This window comes from Panthera pardus, unplaced genomic scaffold, assembly GCF_024362965.1.
Source record: "Panthera pardus isolate Hobbes unplaced genomic scaffold, ASM2436296v1 HiC_scaffold_26, whole genome shotgun sequence".
NCBI lineage: Eukaryota > Metazoa > Chordata > Mammalia > Carnivora > Felidae > Panthera > Panthera pardus.
Window position 1 is genome coordinate 1004860 of NW_026526832.1, and position 19893 is coordinate 1024752.

General features: G+C 53.0%; 1 protein-coding gene and 1 long non-coding RNA gene across 2 annotated transcripts; both read left to right on the forward strand.

The window, feature by feature from the left end:
* Nucleotides 1-2284: 2284 nt before the first annotated feature.
* Nucleotides 2285-11275, forward strand: SH2D6 (SH2 domain containing 6). Its single transcript, XM_019443548.2, has 17 exons — nucleotides 2285-2299; nucleotides 4189-4214; nucleotides 4579-4613; nucleotides 5028-5098; nucleotides 5174-5318; nucleotides 5877-5947; nucleotides 6612-6672; nucleotides 7590-7612; nucleotides 8057-8117; nucleotides 8487-8565; nucleotides 8716-8746; nucleotides 8868-8892; nucleotides 9043-9120; nucleotides 9296-9354; nucleotides 9631-9714; nucleotides 9873-10031; nucleotides 10654-11275. The coding sequence occupies exons 1-17, from the start codon at nucleotides 2285-2287 to the stop codon at nucleotides 10768-10770; spliced, it is 1140 nt and encodes a 379-aa protein (XP_019299093.2). The 3' UTR covers nucleotides 10771-11275.
* A 710-nt stretch (nucleotides 11276-11985) lies between these two features.
* On the forward strand, nucleotides 11986-16677 carry LOC109263795 (uncharacterized). Its single transcript, XR_002078400.2, has 2 exons — nucleotides 11986-12300; nucleotides 16393-16677. It is a non-coding gene; the product is annotated as an uncharacterized LOC109263795 (long non-coding RNA).
* Nucleotides 16678-19893: the final 3216 nt, after the last annotated feature.

The window sequence follows — 19893 nt, forward strand, 5'->3', positions numbered from 1 at the left end:
AGCCTCCAGAAGTAGGGTACAGAGGTCATCCCCTCCCCAGGGCGGCTTCCTCTTGGTGCCTGCTTCAGACACAAAGTCTAACACGGGGGCATGTGACTGGCCGAATGCCTGCATCCCAGCTGCAAAGGAGGCTGGGAAGACGTCGCTGGGCTCCTGTGGATGGAATCAGGATTTATAAGGTGGAGAATGCCCCAAATGCAGGACATGCTCACTGGCCAGAAAGAATGGCTCAGGTCCCCTTCTATTCTCTAGGAGTCCAGCTGCCCCCATCTCCTGCTCCGCATGCTCACCCCTGAGAACTCTGGCCACAGCCGGCTCGCCTTCCCCCCGCCCTCCTCCTTCTCACAGTGCTTCCCACTTTGCTACACCGGGGATCCCGGTTAGACCGCACCACCCACCGTGTCCGCTGGTAACATCTATGTGAAGCAGGACACCGCTGTCTCAGGGAAAGCTGATATTTATTTTGTGGGTGCTGTGTGTTTCTTGTGCCATCACCTCATTTGACCCTCAGAAGCTCCCTCACTAAAAGGAACCCCTACTGACATCCCCATTTACACAAGAGGAAACTCAAGCCCAGAGATTGAACATCTTGGGTGTGCCCTCTCCATCACTTGTAGTGGCCCCTTGAGAGCAGGGTCTGTGTCACGTTCTTTCCCTGCTGGGGACCGCTGTGTTCCAGACAAGCAAAAGTCCATATGTGATTCTAAAAATGTCCTAGAAGTTACAGGTTCTCAGACTGTTTCCTATATAACAGTTTCCCAAACTTGACTGATCATAAGATTGATCTATGATGTTTATTTGTTAAAAAATAATATAGATTCCTGGGGCACCTGGGTGGCTCAGTCGGTGATCTTCGGCTCAGGTCGTGATCTCACCGTTCGTGGGTTGAGGCCCAAGTCAGGCTCTGTGCTGACAGCTCAGAGCCTGGAGCCAGCTTTGGATTCTGTCTGCCTCTCTCTCTGTCCCTACCCAGCTCATGCTCTGTCTCTGTCTCAAAACTAAATATATATATATATATATATATATATATATATATATATATATATTCCCAATTCCCTCCTGGAGCATCCAATCCATAAGATCTCAGGTAAGTGGGGAGGGTGCCTGGGTGGCTCAGTTGCTTAAGTGTCCACCTCTTGGTTTCAGCTCAGGTCATGATCTTACGAATCATGAGTTCTATCCCCTGCTTGGGATTCTCTATCTTCCTCTCTCTCAGCCCTCCCCCACTTGTGCTCTCTGTCTCGGTCTCTCTCAAAAATAAATAAATATATTTTAAAAAAAGATCTCATGGAAGGTCTGAGAATCTAAGACTTTTAACAAGTTCTCTAGCGATTCTTGTGATCATGCAAATAAGGGAAACAGTGCTCTGGAGAGCTGTTTTCTTAGGGTGGATTTAGACTATTCTGGACCTACAAATTACAGCCTGTTCCCATTAGAGATCAGTAACCGAGGTCTGGAAAATGTGGAGAATCACCGCGTGCTATGCAAGAGCCTTAGAACAGGCACTGGGTGCTACCAGACAATGGGGCATTGCAACCAAAATGTGACCTTCCAGCAATACCACTTCTAGGAATTCATGCTGAGGGAATAGCTATGGTTATGCACAAAGCAGTCCTGTGCCAGAGGAGAAAGAAGTTGTCCAAATCTGCCTGTGTAATTAGTAAGAAGCACAGTCCTCACCGCACAGGGCTGGCCAGTGTGAGACAAAGCCACGAGGCAGGCCTCCTTCCACCCCCTTCTTCCTAATCTGTCCAGGCCAATGCCCCCACCCAGATGGCACGATTCCATCCTCTATGCCTGTGACCCTTTCACTCACCCCGCTCATGGCATTTGCCTATGCAAAGCCCCAAACAGAAGGGGGGGCGTGGCTGAGGCAAGGGGGGTACTTACTGGGAAACCCACTCAGTTTGGGTTGGCGGTGGGGCTGGTATCTAGAGCCTCCTGCTGTAGACTTTGATCTGCTGACTTTGTCCCATAGAGAGTCCCCTTCATGAGGGAGGTTGCCCCCTGCAATAGGGTCCAAATGTGGAACAAAGGTCAATTGGAGAGTGGAGGTTAGGGAGGAGACCCCTGTCCCTGACCCAGACCTGGATTGTTTCTTTATTTTTGTTCTCTCAGTTTTTCCCACTGTACCGCATGGGCTCCCTGTTAAGCCACCCCAGTGATTTTTCATAGCTTCTTAAAGTGCCCTTTGGCCTGTAGGTCCCAGGAGTCATCTGGTCTTCCTCTCTGAAGGTTGTGGCCAGCTCAGCCCTGGGGTTCTCTCCCTGGTGTCTCTAGCCCCATGGCCTCCAAAGATGTAAGCACGTGACCTTCACTTTTTTGTGCCAACAGCCAGGACATCACCAAAATAATAAACAGGCAAGTTACAGTGCCCTAGAAAAGTCTTACATTCATGATCCTCATCTGTGTTTCCTCAGTCCCTGGTTTAAACAAAGTCAGACGCCAGGCCCTTCTTTTTGTCCCAACACTTCTCAGATATTAATGTTCTAAAATTCACTCAAGTAACAGAACACCTGAAAGTCATGGGCTCCTTAAGGAAGCCGTGTTTACCGCTGTATCTAATTCCCTCACAGGAAAGGAGGGTAAGAATTCAGGCCTAGATGAGATGCAGGATTGCCCGGTGGTTAGTGCACAGGCAAAGCTTGGGTTGAATCTCACCTCCAATACTTACTGTCAACCTTGGGAAAGCCACCCAATTTCTCAAAGCCTCTGAGCTATGTGGACTGAACTGTACCCCTTCTTCATTCAACTATTGAAGCCCTGGCCGCCAGTGTGGCTATATTTGAAGACAGGATCTTTAGGGAGGTAATTAAAGTTAAATGAGGTCATAAGGGTAGAGCCCTGATTCAATAAGACTGGTGTCCTTATAAGAGATCAGAAGATAGCTCTCTCTATGCACGCAGAGAGCATAGGCCAGAAGTTGTCTGTCTGCAAGGCAGGAAGAGAACTCTCATCAGAAACCAACTCTGGGGGCGCCTGAGTGGCTCAGTTGGTTGAGCGTCTGACTTTGGCTCAGGTCACGATCTCACAGTTTGTAGATTTGAGCCCTGTGTCAGGCTCTGTGCTGACAGCTCAGAGCCTGGAGCCTGCTTTGGATTCTGTGTCTCCCTCTCTCTCTGCCCCTCCCCCACTTGTGCTCTGTCTCTGTCTCTCTCTCTCTCTCAAAAATAAACATTAAAATTTTTAAAAAAAGAAAAAAGAAACCAACTCTGATGGCACACTGATCTTGGGCATTTAGCTTCCAGAACAGTGACAAAATAAATTTCTCTAGTTCAAGCCACCTCATCTGTGGTATTCTGTGATGGCAGCCTGATCTAATACACTCAGTTTCCTCTTCTGAAAAACAGGGATTAAACTAGCATTTGCATCATGAGGCTATTGTAAGAATCCAATAGGAAATACACATGCCTGCTTATTCAGTTTTCCTATAACATCTTTAGCACCTAAATAGTGCCTGGCAGATAATGAATGTTCAATAAATACTTATTCAGTGAATGAATACATCCATCCATAAAGGAAGCTGTCATACTAAATACGTATGCATATTTCTGAGCTTTTCATTAACCTCTACTTCTGTGATCATTGATGACCAGTCACCAGGAAAGGACAGCAAGCATAAAGCGTTTAAGAAAAGTGCAAGGCTGGTCTCTCATTTTCAACTGGATCTGCCTATTAATGTCATATCTTCTGTGAGGTGGGAAAGGCCAGTCTGGATGATCCTTCGATGAGCTTCTGGGAGGAGGACGCATTGCAGGGAGCTGCAGTAGGCCTCTGAGCCCTGGTCTAGCCTTGTGGGCCTGAGGCCCTGGGGCAGAGGAGAGAGCCCTTCCTCCTGTGGAGCAGAAGGGCTGGAGACTGGGGAGCACAGCACGGGAAGGCAATGTGGGGGAGGTTATGGGAACCTCTGGGGCAACTTGGTCTAGGGTTAGAGGACACAGCAGGCCCACCTTCCTGGTGCTTGCGAGATGCAAATGATGAGAACAATAGGGCCTCTGTCCCCAGGCCATTTGTGGCAGAACCTCTGCTCAAGGGAGGCATTGCTGCTTCTGCTGGGCCATGGTGAGAGTTAGTTCTGGGGCAGCCGGAGGTGCACAGACCTGCCCACCCCTTGGGGCCCAGGAATCTTCCCAGGGAGAGGCATCCCAGCTGCACTGACTACCCCCTTATGCCCCTCTCTCTTTGCAGGACAAGCTCAGGGGGAGCAAGCCCCGGTGAGTACTCAGCTCCGCTCTTTCCTCTGCCTCCTCTCTGATCTCTACCTCGCTGCCCCTTTCCTGGGCACGGCCCTACCTGCCCAGTAAGACCATTCATGTACTTCTACCCCGCTGTGAGCGCTAGGGCTCCCCCACTACCAGCTTCACTGGGGCACCAACTCATCCAGCTGTGTACCCACCGGGCACTGGCTCTGCCCCCGGGACTGTTCTTCCTGCTGTCCCGATCCCAGGCCAGTGCCACACAACTCCAGGGGGCGCCATTCACATAGTCATGGATGTGAATGTCCTGGGAATTGTGCAGTGTCTGGCTGACACAAACTCAAGGGCCTCTTGGGCAGAGTTGACTAGAGTCTGATTGCAGGTTGGGGCCACCCCTTCCATCTCCCAGATGTGGAGGTAAGTGACAGTGGGCAAGAGGGGCCCCCTGCAAGCAGAATGGGGTCCCCTGCAAGTACAGTCTCTTCTGAATGGCTCCGGACCCCTCCTGCCCATTGTAGTCCAGCACTACTAAGTCACCGGGGCCTAGCCTTTCCATCTGTCTTGCTCAGAATTTGGGGTGCATGGGGTAGGGGACTGTCATAGCTGGAACTTAGCTGGGAGGCCCCCTTATTTTCAAAACGCCTACCTCACTGGCCCTGCTGCAGTGTTGGAAAGGTTGGTCATGAATGGTTCCTTTGAGTTGAGTGAATCACTGAGGCCCTACTGTAAAAGTGCAGATGGTTTATTATATTGGGGACAGAGAGTAAGTCATTGTGGGGTGGGGGTGGGGGTGCTGGGAGATAAGGCCAGTCTCATCAGTCCCCTGTCCAGATTCCCCAGCTTGGAAAAAAGATGTCCCCAGCCCATGTCCTCTGCCTGCCTCTGGGACCTGGAGACACACAGTAAGTATAGCTGCTGAGACTAGAGGGGAGGGAGGTGGGACACAGCAGCTACCACTGGTCCTGCTCCTCTTCTAGCCCTTCCAGAAAGCCCAGGAGGAGGAGGAAGAGGAGGAAGATAAATATGAGCTGCCCCCCTGTGAGGCTCTACCCCTCAGTCTTGTCCCTGCCCACCTTCCTGGCACCGAGGAGGACTCTTTGTACTTGGGTAGGGGTTGGGAAGGTGAGGAAGGGAGTTGGGTGGTCAGGCAGGACAGAGGGTCCCCACAAGAAAAGAGGGTACAGACCTTGCCTCTTCTCCCTTTGTATGTGCTGGGCCATGGAAGGGGGGGGGTTGGGGGTGAGGCCTCAGCTGGCAGTTGCTGAAGCCTCTGGGCTAGGCAGAGAGAGAGGATGGAGGAGAGGAGGAGGCAGGGGGGAGAAAGGCAGGAGGGAGAGTGGGAAGGGGAGAGCCTGGAGGGGCACTGTAACCAAGGCAACGGTGGGAAAGCAGGAGGCCCCACAGGGTCCCTGGGGCCTCCTCTGAGATCCCGCGCACTTCTGGAGCCAGGGTAGGGATGCCAGGAGAGCTGGGGCTGCCGCTGGCATCCCACCCCCAGGGCTCCTTGACTCGGTGGGGGTAGGAAAACTGGCTGCCTCCAGTTGCCATGGAGATGGGGCTGTGGGGAAGCCAGTGAGGGGGAGGGGGAGGAGGAAATAAAGGCTAGGTAGGGGGTGGGAGGAAAACAGGAACCTGTGTGGGAGGAACCCACGCACCCACAATGCTTGGGGCCTTTTCCAGATCACCCTGGCCCCCCGGGCCCATGCAAGTCACCGCCACCGCCACCGCGACCGCAGCCCCAGCCCACAACGGTGAATAACACCCCCTCAAGTGCCTCCTTCCCCCCGCCCCCCCACCTCACCCCAGGCTACCATTTCCCAGTGAGTAAATCTAAGAGGCAACTCATCCACAAGATTCCCCCACATCTGCATTCTGGAAGTCCCTGAAAAATTAGATGTGTCAGAAGCAGATCCCTGTTACCAGCGGCTGCTCCCTTCCCCTCCCCCTTCCCGGTCATTCCCCCCACCCCCACCAGTCAGCGTCCAGGGACTCACCCTTCCGGTGGAGCTGGGAGGGCTGGAAGGCCAGGCTGCCCCTCCCTGGACCCTGGAGCCTGAGGACCCCTCCCTGCCTAGAGAGTGAAGAAATCCCTCACTTGGCTGCCATCACGGCCAGCTGGAAAGGCCCACTGGGCTTGAGAAAAGCTTATGGGCTTGGAAGTTACCACTTTCATCATATATTTTATTGGAATAAAAAGAAAAAAAAAACAGGGAGAGATTCACAACAAAGAGCACAAAGCAGAGGCAAAGAGTTACCTCTGTACATGGGTTCTTGTACTGCAGTGGTTTTAAGGCCGCGCAGATATACTTAACCCCACTGCATCCCACCCCACCATGTTGCCCTTCCCATGCCCCAGTTCCTCTCCCTTCTCCCACCCCTAACCCTGCTCTCCCTCCCGTCCCATTGTGCCCACAGCTGAAGGCAATACTGAGCCTGCAGGAGGCTAGGAAGCAGGGACAGCCCTTTGGGAAGCAAGGTAATGAGGACTTCCTATCTCTTTTAGAGGCCCACTCACTCCCTACCCTGAGATGGGGCGTCCTGGCCCCCTCAGGGCAGACTAGCGTTCGGGTTACTTGGGCTCATGCTTTGCCTGGTCACTGCACTCCTCCAGCTGTTCCTCATTTTTACCTGAGGAAAAATTCCCCATCCCCACTAAGGCTGGCAGTTCAGGAGGACCCTAAGGTCTGGAGACCAGAAATGCTTTGGCTGAGATCCCAAAAAAGCAGAGTCCCCGACTTCCAGGTGCTGTTCTGCACCTGCTGTGCTTTCTGAGTCCGGCAAGGGACACTCCAGGATGAAGAGATCTGAGGGCAGCTTCCCCTGCCTGGGGGACCCTCACTATTGAAACACATCTGAGTGTCATGTCCCTGTCGAAGTGGCTCTTTGGCCGCCGGTCTCTGACCCCATCCATGTCATTATTGCTACCACTGTCCAGAGACTTTGCCTGTGATAAGTGCCCCGAGGCCTGTGAACCCAGAACCCTGGGATATCAGGACAGTGAGGGACCTCAGTCAGCACATTTTTGTCTGAAGATGGCCCAAGAAGAGCAGTCTCCTGCCTAAGGTCAAAGAGCTAACTTGAGGCACGTTCACATTTACTGTGCTCAGTGGTTGGTAAACCTTCGTGACCTTGAGGGTGGTTTCGACTTGGGGAACAGCCCAAAGTCATTTGGAGCAAGCCTGGCAAATCATTTGGGAGGTCAAGCCAGGCAACACCACCAGGGGGTGTGAAGTAGGGTGATCAGAGCTTAGGGTGGCTTTCTCCTGGAGCTTCAAAGCTGACTCTGAGAATCCCTTCAGATGAGTTCCAAAGATACTCCATCCTTCCAGCCCAAGTTGCACTGAATTCTTTTCTCCCTGTGCTCATGACTGGTGGTTTCTCCTTTACCTCCAGAGTTGGCTACACCGGCCAGAATGGTGAGTGACCCCTCTTTCAGTCCCCACTCATCCTCTAGGGTTCTGGCTAGGAAGTTGGCAAAGTTGGGGTAGGGGGCCTTGGGAGGACCAGGAAATAGCCCTAAAACCAAGGGAAAAGGTCCAGAACAGAGTCGCTCCTGTTTGCCACAGGCCCCTGACAAGGTGTAAGCCAGCTGTTGTATGCCGCCCAAGGCTACTGGGGAAGCCTGGCCTCTGGGCTCCTCCTGGACACCCACATTCTATGAGAGCTGGGGCCTATAAGCACCTCTGAAGGGGAAGGTGCTCGTGGGTGCCCCCTCCCAGGCAAAGGAGCAACTTTAATCATTCTAGCTAGCTCTCAGAAAGAGGTCCAGCTTGTGGTGGTGGTGGGGGGGAGGTGTCCATAGCCCCCCCACCCCAAGTGATGGCTTCACCCTCCCTCCCATATGCTGGTCAAACTCTTAGGTGCCAAGCCCTCCAAAGAAATCTGATGAGAACCTCTACCTGGAATGTGAGCCCAGTCCAGGTGAACACCTCCCTCTACCCCAGATCCATCTTGCCTGAAGCCCTCAGCTGCTCACAACAGGACACATTCTGGCTCTGTCTTCTTCCCTTGTCTTCCCCACTACCCCACCAATACACATTTGCTTTTGGACACCCACATGGACACCCACGCTTCGGCCTTTGGTCCAGGTTGACCCCTACTGTGCATACTAGAGGGGGAACCCCCTTAAAGCAAGGGTTGCATGGGCTTCCCCACTGGTTGGAAGGACTCCCTGAGAGCCCAGGCTGCTGAGAGACAGCAGGCCTGCAGGCATCTGTACCCCTCCCTGGTCGGTGTGGATTTCCTTGCCTGGTACCCAGTCTCCAGCCCAGCCTGCTTTCACTGTTTTAGTTCTGGCCTTGACTCGAACTCTGAGCTCTCAAGTCCTGATGCCCCCAGACCCTCTTCCAAGGACATCAGTGGTGCCCAGGTGAGTGCCCACCAGGGATGTGTGTGTGTACATGAGAGATGGCCAACTCAAGCTTCCCCAGTTCTGACCCTGGGATCTCTGGGTTCACTGGGTTCTTTCTCTTAAAGAAGATAAAATCCTGAGCTTTCTTCCCCAACTTGCTCCCCACAGGTCCACCGTAGCCCCCCAGGAAGCTTGGAATGTAAGAGGCTAGTAGCCAGGGGAGAAGTAACCTGGGGCGGGGGGAGCTCAGGGAGGGACTACAGGCCCAGGGGGTGGGCCTACAGGACTGAGACTTTCTGACCAGCCCTCCTGTGTCCCAGGGAGCAGCGAACGACACTTCTAAAGGTGAGTAGAGGCGTCTTCAGCATGAACCCCAGGCAGTCCTTCCAAGGCCCACCTTTCCAGCCTCTCATGCCCCACTTGGCTGTGGGAGTCCTCACAGCTCTGACTTCAGCTGGGAGCAGGCCTGAGGGGATCCCACTGTGCATTTGCCAGGGTCTGCACCAAAGCAGGAAGCTCCTAGCCTGTACCTCAAGATCATCCCTCATTTGGAGGTCACTCGTGGCCTAGCTGGTAGGTCCTACCAGAGCCCAAGACGTGGAGAGGAGGGATGAAGCACCGGGTGCTCTGCTTGGGGCTTCAGGCCTATGTGCGCCGCCCTCTAACCTCACCCACCTCTGCAGCTGGGCCCAAAGCCTTCTTTGCCTAATCCCCAACCAGCCTCAGCTCTACAATCTGCTTCTTCCAGCAGGAAGGAGATCCTCTCTTTCCTGCATAGCACCCACCCGGAGCACCTCAGCTGCTGAGGTGAGGAGGGGCAGGGAGAAGGCTCTGGAGGAGGCCTGCAGGGCCTCTTGGCGGCAGGTGGGGTGGGTGCGGCTCACCATTGTGAGGATCACGTTTTGAACATGTGTGTGCAGCACCCTGCTGGGCACCACACACAGACACATCTCTGTTCTGCTTGTGCAGACTCAGTCTAGGGAACTGAGATGTGAACACGACCGCAGGGCAGGGTTCTCTGCTCCCCAGCCCCTCTCCACTGTCGTGGCACATCTGTGAATGGCTGCTTGTGTGTGTATACAGGACAGCAGCCTTCTGGGTCAGCCTTGGTACTCAGGGAACTGTGACCGCCATGCTGTTGAGAGTGCCCTGCTCCAATTCCGAAAGGTGGGCAACTGCAGCCCCCCCGGGCTTTCTCGGAAACCCTTCTGCTCACCAGCTGTGGCTGGCTGAGCAGGTGGGGATGGGAGGGCAAGGGGGGTGCTGGCCAGGGCTGCAGGCAGACAGTTGGGAGACAAGGTTGATGGATGGGGTCTCCTCCACAGGATGGGGCCTACACTGTGCGCCCCAGCTCAGAGCCTCATGGCTCACAGCCCCTTACCCTGGCAGTGCTTCTCCATGGCCGGGTCTTCAACATTCCCATCCGGCGGCTGGATGGTGGGAGCCACTATGCCCTGGGCCGGGAGGGCAGGAACCATGAGGAGGTGGGTGCTGGAGGAGGATGGGGGCTACAAAGTAAGGAGGGCACAGCACAGTCACATGCTGGGCCCTGCCAGGAGCATTTGCCCAGGGGAAAACCCACATTTTGCATTTTTTTTCTGGATTGGGTGGAAATGAGAGTGGCCAGTGACTTGAATTCCTTCCCAGAGGTCTGCCTTCCTCTGGGGGAGGCACCCCTCTTGTAGGGCTCCATCTGCCCAAGGCCCGGTGGGGGGCATTGGGCCTGCCATGAACCCAGTTAGGAGGAGGGCAGGGCCCGGGTAGTCCAGGTTCCTGCCCATCCCAAGGACTTAACTTTGTGCCTGGCACTTGCGGAGGCTTACGTGCTGGAGGACCTGGGCAGAGGCATGGCCCCAAAGTTATTTCTACCCGGCCTGGGAAATATGAGCCTGGCTAACAACATGCCCATGGGTGCAGTTGCAAGAAAGTTGTGCGGGGCCTGGAACCGGGCAGCAGAATGGCAGTGGCGCTTCATGGGGCAAACAAGAAGGAAAATATTTATAAAAATGTCAACAAACCCCCTCCCCAGAGCCCCTCAGTTCCTTCAGGAAGTTTCTCCCAGCATGAGGCTCAGGGGACTAACTGATGCCCCTCATTCCTGTCCAGCTGTTCTCCTCCGTGGCTGCCATGGTCCGGCACTACACACAGCACCCGCTGCCCCTTGTGGACAGACACAGCGGTAGCCGTCAGCTCACCTGCCTGCTCTTCCCCACCAAGCCCTGACGCCATGACGGACTGTACACAGCCACCTCTGGCCCCGTAGTTTGCTCCTTGCCGGGGCCATCCTGGGCTGTCTCCCTCTTGCCTCTCCCAAGTCTCCACCCTTCCAGACCCTCCCCACCCCCTTGCCCCAGTCCCTGCAGGCCTGGATGAGAGGCTTTGGGAAAGGTTGCCCAGAGGCAGCAAGAGCCCCTGAGACCCCACCCCATGTTCACCTGGAGCCTAGCACTGCCCTGCCCTGCTGCATCTCCAAGGATTGGAAGCAGGCATCACGCAGTGTCCCCATTCCCAGGCCCCAGGCATGGCTGTGTCTGCACTGTTTACTAGAGCCTCCCAAACTGCTTTGAATGAAAGCCTCCCCGGGGAAGCTGAGCCTCAGGGAAACAGCCCGGGGTACTGCTTGGACACAAAGAGAATCCTTTCACATTCTTTCGGGGACTTAACACAGGGCTGGCATCTTTGCTTACACTGTACATGGTCCGCTTTCAATAAATATTTGTTGAATGAATTCTTGAATCTGCTGAGTGAAGCAGAGGCAGCTTCTGTGAAGCCTCCATGAGGTTTCAAGGTTCTTAAGTGTCCCAGGGCACAGACTGGGCCCGGGAGTGATGGAGCCGTGGTGGCCAGGCCAGGGCAAGAAGGGCCAGCCCCGTTTCTGCCCCTGATTGGGTCTTTTGCCTTTAGCCGGTCAGTGGAGGCCAGCCCGGGGTGGCTGATTTTTGTTTTATTTTGTTTGTGGAGGTCAGAGTGGAGAAGGGGTAGGAAACGCTTGGCGCTGTCTCTGCCGCCCCATTAAATGATGAGCACGGACTTAGTTAAGTACTTGTCCACCACTATTTGCCGTATCGTGTTCCCCCAGGGAGGAATGAGCCTGACTTTGCTCACTCGGTGTTGTCTAGAGTAGGGGAAACAGGAGTACCCCAGGAAGCAAATGGGTAATTGACATGTCAGTGCTAAGATCAAAAGCTACGGAAAGCCCAAGGGTGGAGTTCAGAGAAGGCAAGAGGCCGAGTGCAAAGCCGCCTGCGTGCCTGGCGGGAAGGTCGGCCGTCGCTCAGGGACCCTGGAGGGTCCGAGAATGACGCGCAGCCCGCAGGCGGGCGGGGCGGAGGCAGCGCTGGGCTGGGGGCGCCGCCGGGCCCTGGCGCAGCGCCCGGAACACCCCGTGCCGGAAGCGCCATGTGACCGTGACTGCGCAGAAGCCGTGAGCGCCGCGAAACAAAGGGCGTCTCTAAGGCCGCCTGGCGCTCAGGCTGGCACGGAGGGCCGGACCTCCTACCCCCCGGCCGGGCCCCCGGACTCTGGCGGGCAGGGAGGCCTCGGATCGCGCCCAGGCCCTGGCGGGAGCGCGGGGAGATGGCAGAAGAGTGCCCCGGGGCACCGTGAGATGCAAGTGCGATATCGGGGCCAAGGTCGTGGGGCGTTGGCGGTTTTCTCCGTCACTGCCGGTGACAGATTACCCGCTCCTTAATGTCTGTAACAGAGGCGGCGATAATTGTCTCTACGCAATTATCCTAGGGGGAGGAGGCTTAGGTAAGGCGCTCTCTGGAAAGTGGGGAGGACAGTGCAGGCGTCCCCTGGTGGGGAGGGCCATAGCGCCTCTCTCCCAGACGAACACACACGGGAGTTCGGGTCAGTGACTGCCACTTTCAAGTCCCAGCAGGGATGTAGTTTCTGGCCAGGCCACCTGGAAGAGGAGCAGCATGTGGCAGGTGGCACAGGGCCAGGTGAGGGTGGGCACAGCTGTGTGATGTGGGGAGGGGATTAGCAGCTGGAGACGCCCGCAGAAGCAGGGGGACAGGAGGTCCAAGGACGGCTTCCCTGGCTTTGTTAGTCAGCCCTGGCTCCCTCTGGGCCTTCCCCTACCTGACCAGGTGGGAACTCAGGGGCTGGAGAGGGTGGAGAGCCCAACTTCCGGGTGGGCCTTAAGGTACAATCAGATTCTGGCATCTCCCACCAGATTCTCAGCTTTGACTTTTCTTGAGGAGCTCTCTCCCCTAGGGCCGGCTTTTTCTAGCCCTGAATTCGCCTAGCCCCAAAGCCAGCTGGCCCATGGGGGTAGCAGAGACCACAGCACAGAGCTCTTGAGTTGGTGACCTGACAGAGACTCTGCTTGGTTCCAGTTAGAAAACTAACTTTCAGGAACTAGCCTCACCCCTTCCCTCCCTGGGGAAAAAGAGAGGCAGTTCAGTCCAAGCAGTGGAAACAGCCTGTGATGAGGGCCATTGAGGGCCAAAAAGGAGCTTGGTCTAGAGAGTGACTCAGTTTAGCTAGTACCTCCTCACCCTGCACGTCACACGTGGATGTCCCCTGTTCCAGGAAGCCTTCCCAGATCCCCAAACCTGGGCTCAGGCATTTAGGACACCTTCTAGCAACTGCCTTTTCACTCCCAGGAAAGGACCAAGCTACTACTGCCCATTATTGTGTATTCAGGACCTGGAATACAATAGATGCCAAAATCTGTTGAGAGTCGCTGAATAGGTCAAGTCTACCCTCAATTCCTCTAAAGCTGTTTGTTAATATTCCTTAATCAGATCTTCCTTTGTGAGAGAAAAGTCCAACCTAGTTCTGTCCAGTAGAACTTTCTGTGGTGATAGGAACATTCTAGATCTACATTGTCCAGTATGGTAGCCACAAGCACAAGAGGTTATTGAGCACTTGAAAAGTGATTAGTGTGACTGGGGAACTGAATTTTTAACTATAATTCAATAAATTTTAATTCATTTAAATGTAAATAGCCTCATATGGTTTGTTGCTATCCTGGTGTTGCATGTATTTTGCATTCCGGAGTGTTAGGGGCAGTGATAAAAGAGAACGTTGGAGAAGTTGGTGTGTGGGGGAGAGTGGTGGTCCAGGGGAGCCTGAGAAGCCTCCATAATGAATGTGGGCAAAGGGAAGCCATCGAGATTCAGAGCAAGGGTGGGTGCAGGAGGGGTAGTATTTCAGGAGGGTCTCTCTAGCTGTGAAGTGCTGAGTGGTTTGGAGAGGCAGCACAGGGGTAGGGAGAATAATCAGGGCCTGCAGATATTTCTGTGACTTAGGTAAGAGGTGACATCCTTTTGTTTTTTGCCATGCCAGTGTCCATCCATACCCCATCCCATTTCTTCTCACCTAACAGGCCAGACTCTAGAAATTTCCAGGCAGAGTCACTAACTGGGGGACCAAGTCTGGGAGAAATACCATTTGGTATCCATTTGGTGAAGAAGCCCATGTATTACCACGAGCGGTTTGCCTGTCTCCATCTGCCATGAAGGGCCTGTAGGACAGGGGACAAAGGAAGTATGCAGCCAGGAAATGCATGAAAGTCGTGGCTACCCACCCTGGCAAGACCACACCTGCTGGGGCTGGGAGTGTGCTCTCTGCCACCATTCAGCAAGCTTTCAGCTTTGGTTTCTAAAGCAGCGACCTGACCTTGGGCAAAAAACATGGGCTCTGTAGTCTAAAGGACCCAAGTTTGCACATGGCTCAGTTACTCACGGCCTGTGTAACCTTAACTTCTGTCTCTTTTACTTTTAAAATGAGGCTAGGGGTGCCCATGGTTTAGTTGGTTCAGTGTGTCTGACTCTTGACTTTGCCTCAGGTCATCTCACCATTGGTGAGCCCTGCATCAGGCTCTGCCCTGACAGCCTGGCATCTCGTAGCGGGCTTGGGATTCTCTCTCCCTCTCTCTCTGCTGCTCCAGTGAGTATGCATGCTCTCTGTCTCTCTCAAAATAAATAAACTTAAAAAAAAAAAAAAACAAAACTTTAAAATGAAGCTAATAATATCCACTTCTTAGGGTTACTGTGAGAATGAGAAATAATGTATGTAATATATACTTAGCTTAATGCAGAGCCTGACATGTAGTGCAGCCAAATGATTGGTACCTAATAATCCTGTGAATAGGCCAAGCCTGGTTCTGGTCCCACTTACATGATCCCTTTTCTTTTTTTTCTTTTTCTTTTTAATTTTTTTAAATGTTTTTATTTTATTTTTGAGAGAGAGAGACAGAGAGACAGAGAGACAGAGTGCAAGCAGCGGAGGGGCACACACAGAATCTAAAACAGTCTCCAGGCTCTGAGCCATCAGCACAGGGCCTGACGCTAGCTCGCACCCATGAACCACAGGATCATGACCTGAGCCAAAGTATGACGCTTAAACGACAGCAACCCAGGCGCCCCAGCATGATCCCTTTTCATGGGCTCTTTCTTTCTTTCTTTCTTTCTTTCTTTCTTTCTTTCTTTCTTTCTTTCTTCTTCTTCTTTCTTTCTTTCTTTTTCTTTCTTTCTTTCTTTCTTTCTTTCTTTCTTTCTTATCAGAGGTTTTTTTGTTTTGTTTTTTAATGTTTATTTTTGAGAGAGAGAGAGAGAAACAAAGCATGAATGGGGGAGGAGCAGAGAGAGAGGGAGACACAGAATCCAAAGCAGGCTCCAGGCTCTGAGCTGTCAGCACAGAGCCTGACACAGGGCTTGAACTCATGAACCGTGAGATCATGACCTGAGCCAAAGTCAGACGCTTAACTGACTGAGCCACCCAGGCACTCTAACAGGCTCTTTCAGACTTGGGCTTCCCCAACACACACACACACACACACACACACGCATAAACACACACACATACATGCAACCTTTAGGTATTGTAGGTACTATGATTATTGTTTTGTCTGCCCACCTGGCTTTCCCATCCCCCCTCCTCCTGGTAATGCCATCTAGTTCCCTCACCATAGGACCAGGCATGTGACCTAGGTCTGGCTAGGACCAAAGCAGGCCCAATCAAAGCCTTCTCTGAGATAGATATATTGATGTTGAGAGAGAGAGAAGCCCTTTTTCTAAGCCTGAGTTTGGGCTGCAAATGGCTGGCGTCCCCACCACATGGACAGAACCTATCTGCAAAAGTTAGGCAAAGACAAAGAGCAAGTATCTTGGAGACACTGGGTTCTGCCCCAAGGTCACAGCTTTTGCTATTGTGTCCCTCCCAGCTATGTGAGCTAGAAACCCTTTTTGGTTTAAGCTGGTGGGAGTATGGCTTCTGATATTTGTAAAGAAGACTCCTGCCTGCCACAGGCACTTGTGTCCTTGAAGTTTGGGGGCATCAGAGGTTTTTCTGAGCAGTTAGTTGTAAAACCAGAGTTTAGACTTGTCCGACAGGCTCTAGATCTACCATAAATTATGTCACACATCCCACACATCAATCACAAGTATTTACAGAGTGCATATTATATGGCAGGCAACAAACTAGCATCTCGTTCTCCCTCCACAGCTACTAAAGGACTTCTTCTCCCCACTTTCACTCCCAATCTCTAAAGATCCTTGAGTTAAGAGGACATAAAAAACAGCTGTCTCCACCAGTCTGGGAGAACACATTCACCGTCTTTCCAGAATCAATACTCCCAGAATCCTCCTCATGTGCCAAAGATGTGAGAGGAACCAGCTAGCTACCTACCTATTTACCTACCTACCTACCTACCTACCTACCGTGATCTGCTCAGCATGGAGTTAAGTCCGATTCCTGGTCCAGAGCCCTGTGACAGAGTTTCTGCCTGCACCCTACTCTGAGCGACAGGTTTCTGCTTCCTTTACAGCTGCAGTGACCATTTATAGGGATACTGAGGTCGTTTTAAAAGTGTTTTTTTTTTTTTAAATCTAGATTGACCCCAGATGTCTCCTTTGTTTAGTTTGCAAGTCTTGTTGAAGAGACAGAGGGATGTTGGGAACAGAAGGACTTCAGGACAGTGGTTTCCAAATCTGGTCCTCAGAACACCCATGGACCATGATGATGACATCACCAGTTGTTGACAAAAAAGGAGAAAAACGCAATTCCCAGAATGAGCTCTTCCTGAAGCAAAATTATTCCATTTAAAGGACCATCTTTTAAAGGGAAATCAAGTTCTTCCTCCTTTTTTGGTATTAAATTATACTTTCTTTTAGGTCACTTGATTTTGCTAGGCCCCATCTTTAAAATGGAGTCGGAAAAAGGAACGCCTGGGTGGCTCAGTCAGCTAAGTGTCCGGCTTCGGCCCAGGTCATGATCTCACGGTTTGTACCTGCATCAGTCTCTCTGCTGTCAGCACAGAGCCCATTTGGATCCTCTGTCCCCCCCACCCCCCGCCCCTTCCCCAGCCACGCGTACGCACTCTCCTATCTCTCTCAAAAAAATTAAACAATTAATGAAGTAAAATGGAATAGGAAAGGCAGGGAAAAATAAAATAAAATGCAATAGGAGGGGCAGGGTGCTTGGCTTAAGTAACCTCCAAGGGCCTTTCCAACCTCGATATCTTCAGGGCCTGGGGCTAATTGCATGCTGCCTGGGACTGTGTGTCTTTCACAGCCTGGCCTACCTCCTTCTATGCTCTCTACTTCTCTACCCCCCCAATCCCCTCCAGTCGTCCCTGCTCAGCCTCACAAGGTTTGCCCTCTCAGCTGAGATCTCTTACGCGCTCCTTGCGGAGAAGCACCCCCTCCACAGAGCGTTTTGGATTAAATGAAAACCCAGGAGATATAGCTTATAAAAGGCAAATGTAGGTTTGGAATAGTCTAATGTTTGTCCTGAGATAATGAGTGGATCAGCCCAGTCTCCATTAAAGCCTGGAAGTTAGGGCAGAGGGTCTGAGACCAGGAGCAAAAACCCAAGAACAAACACCGAGGCAGGGGCTGCATGGAGGGGAGAGAACTGAAAGAGAAAGTTCTAGCAGAAGAATGCTGTCATGGACTCCTACAGCACCTGAGCTGGGGAACCATCTTATCCATCTTGTCCTGTCTCCTCATGTTGCAGATGAGGAAATTAAGGCCCAGGAAGGGGACAGGAGTCTGTGATTGGTTGGGGGTGGGGGTGTGTACATTTTTTCTCTAGCAGCACAAGTCTGGGTAAGGCCTGGACATGGGGACCAGCTGAGGAAGACTTGGAAACTGAGTCCAGGAGAAGCTGGAAGCACTAGGTTAGGGCTGACCCAGGCCTCCCATGAACCCCTGTGTCCCTGCCCCCCAGTCTGCCTTCTCTGCTCTAGCCCTCCAGGGTCTCCTTTCCTTTGCCCATTGTTCTCAACTCAGCTCTCAGGACATCACAGATAGCAGGCCCTGTGTGCTTGGAGCAGGACACTGGCAAGAGGGAGCGCTGGCAGTAGAGTGAGGAGGACTGATAGGTGCCTTCCAGAATCCCCAGAAACTCCACATGCCCCTTTGAGAAGCTCCAGGCAGAAGGGAGCTGGTATGGCACTGACACTGAGAACATGCACTGTTGTGCCCCAGGAGGAGTCAGGGACACAGGAGCTGCGGGGCAGTTCTCACCGATTCTATAAATCCCACACACTGGGGAGAATAACGGAAGGGGAATCCCTCTGTGAACCACTTGTCACATTCAACCCTGAGGTGAATCATTAATAAATCAAGGGTGAGATGAAAGGCTACAATGAAAGTCTCCATGATACACATCTGGCCCACATCTGTAGCACCTGCTGCTATTGGTAGAGGGTCATTTTTAGTGGTAAAGTGGTGATATCAGGGGGCACCTGGGTGGCTCAGTCAGTTGAGCATCTGACTTCGGCTCAGGTCATGATCTCTTGGTTCGTGAGTTCGAGCCCCGCATCGGGCTCTGTGCTGACAGCTTGGAGCCTGGAGCCTGCTTTGGATTCTGTGTCTCCCTCTCTCTCTGCTCCTCCCTTGCTCATGCTCTGTCTCTCTCTCAAAAATAAAGATTGGGGCGCCTGGGTGGCTCAGTCGGTTAAGCGGCCGACTTCAGCTCGGGTCATGATCTCACGGTCCGTGAGTTCGAGCCCCGCGTCGGGCTCTGTGCTGACAGCTCAGAGCCTGGAGCCTGTTTCAGATTCTGTGTCTCCCTCTCTCTGACCCTCCCCCGTTCATGCTCTGTCTCTCTCTGTCTCAAAAATAAACGTTAAAAGAAAAAATTTTTTTTTAAATAAATAAATAAAGATTAAAAAAAAATTTTTTTAAGTGGTGATATCAGGGGCCAGAGAGGAATCAGCTCCAAAGTCCCCACATTTACCTGGGAGATACCGCCAACTTTAGGAAGGCTTCCAGCAAGGAGACCTTGGGCAGGTTGGGTGACCTCCCAGGGCCCTCAGCTGTGCCTGTCCTTGATCACACAGGCCATATGCTGCCCAGGAAGCTGGGAATTGGGGCAGCTGGCTGACCTGGAAATGGAGAGTCTGTGGAGCCCCGGGCTTGCCAGCTCCTCCTTGCCACCCTCTCCCGAAGAGCAAGAAGCAAGGTTAGGAGGCTCCTGGGAGCTTCCTGCCTAATTCCCAGGGCCTGGCAGCCAGCTGTGCAGCTGATGCAAGGCCAGAGGTGGGTGAGCTCAGCCTGCCTCCAGGACATGGAGCTTCTTGTACCCCTCCGCACTCTAAAAAACATACCCATTCACTCCCTTCTGCCTTGGCCTACTGGGTCTGTAGTTCCATTCCTTCTGGAAGCAGAGCAGGGTCACCTGAAGATCTGGGAGCAGTTGCTGCATGGAGCTGGGGTAGTGCTGAGCATTTCTGAGTCAGTCCAGCTCCCCTGCAAGGGCAGCCTGTGAACAGAGCTAGGCCCTAGAGCCCCGCTCCCAGGGGACCTGTTCAAAGAGGGCCTGGGCACCTGTTGGCCCTCAGGTTCTGTCAAACACTGGCCCAATTGCCCTCCTCGGGGAGGTCAGACCCTCTTATCCTGTTAGAGGGTAGACTTACCCCCACCGGCCCTCACCCTCACTTTCGATGCCCAGGCTGAAGGTAGGAATGCCAAGGCCACCCTCCTGAGTCATCATCAGCTCAAGACGAAGATTCATTCAGCATCAGTTTACTAAGAGCTCAGTGATATAACAGGACGTGTAATAACAACACGGATAATGTGTGCCACATTTTACAAAGTGCTTTCATGATTAATTAGTGCTTCAAGGGATGGTGCCGTGATGTAGGGAAGCCCCAGACGAAGCAGCTAAGGCCCAGAGAGTTCTCCTGGCAGAACCAGGAGTCACGTCCACAGGGTCTTCCCGTGTCCTCACGCTGCCTTCATTCTGACCCCCAGGCACACATCTGAGCAACAGGCAGCCTTCCGCAAGCAGACTGGGTCACTGGGACCCTGCCGAGGCTGACAAACTTTTCTCAGGGGTGCCGGGGATCCAGTGGAGGAGGCTGGGAGGACAAGTTGTGGATTTGGG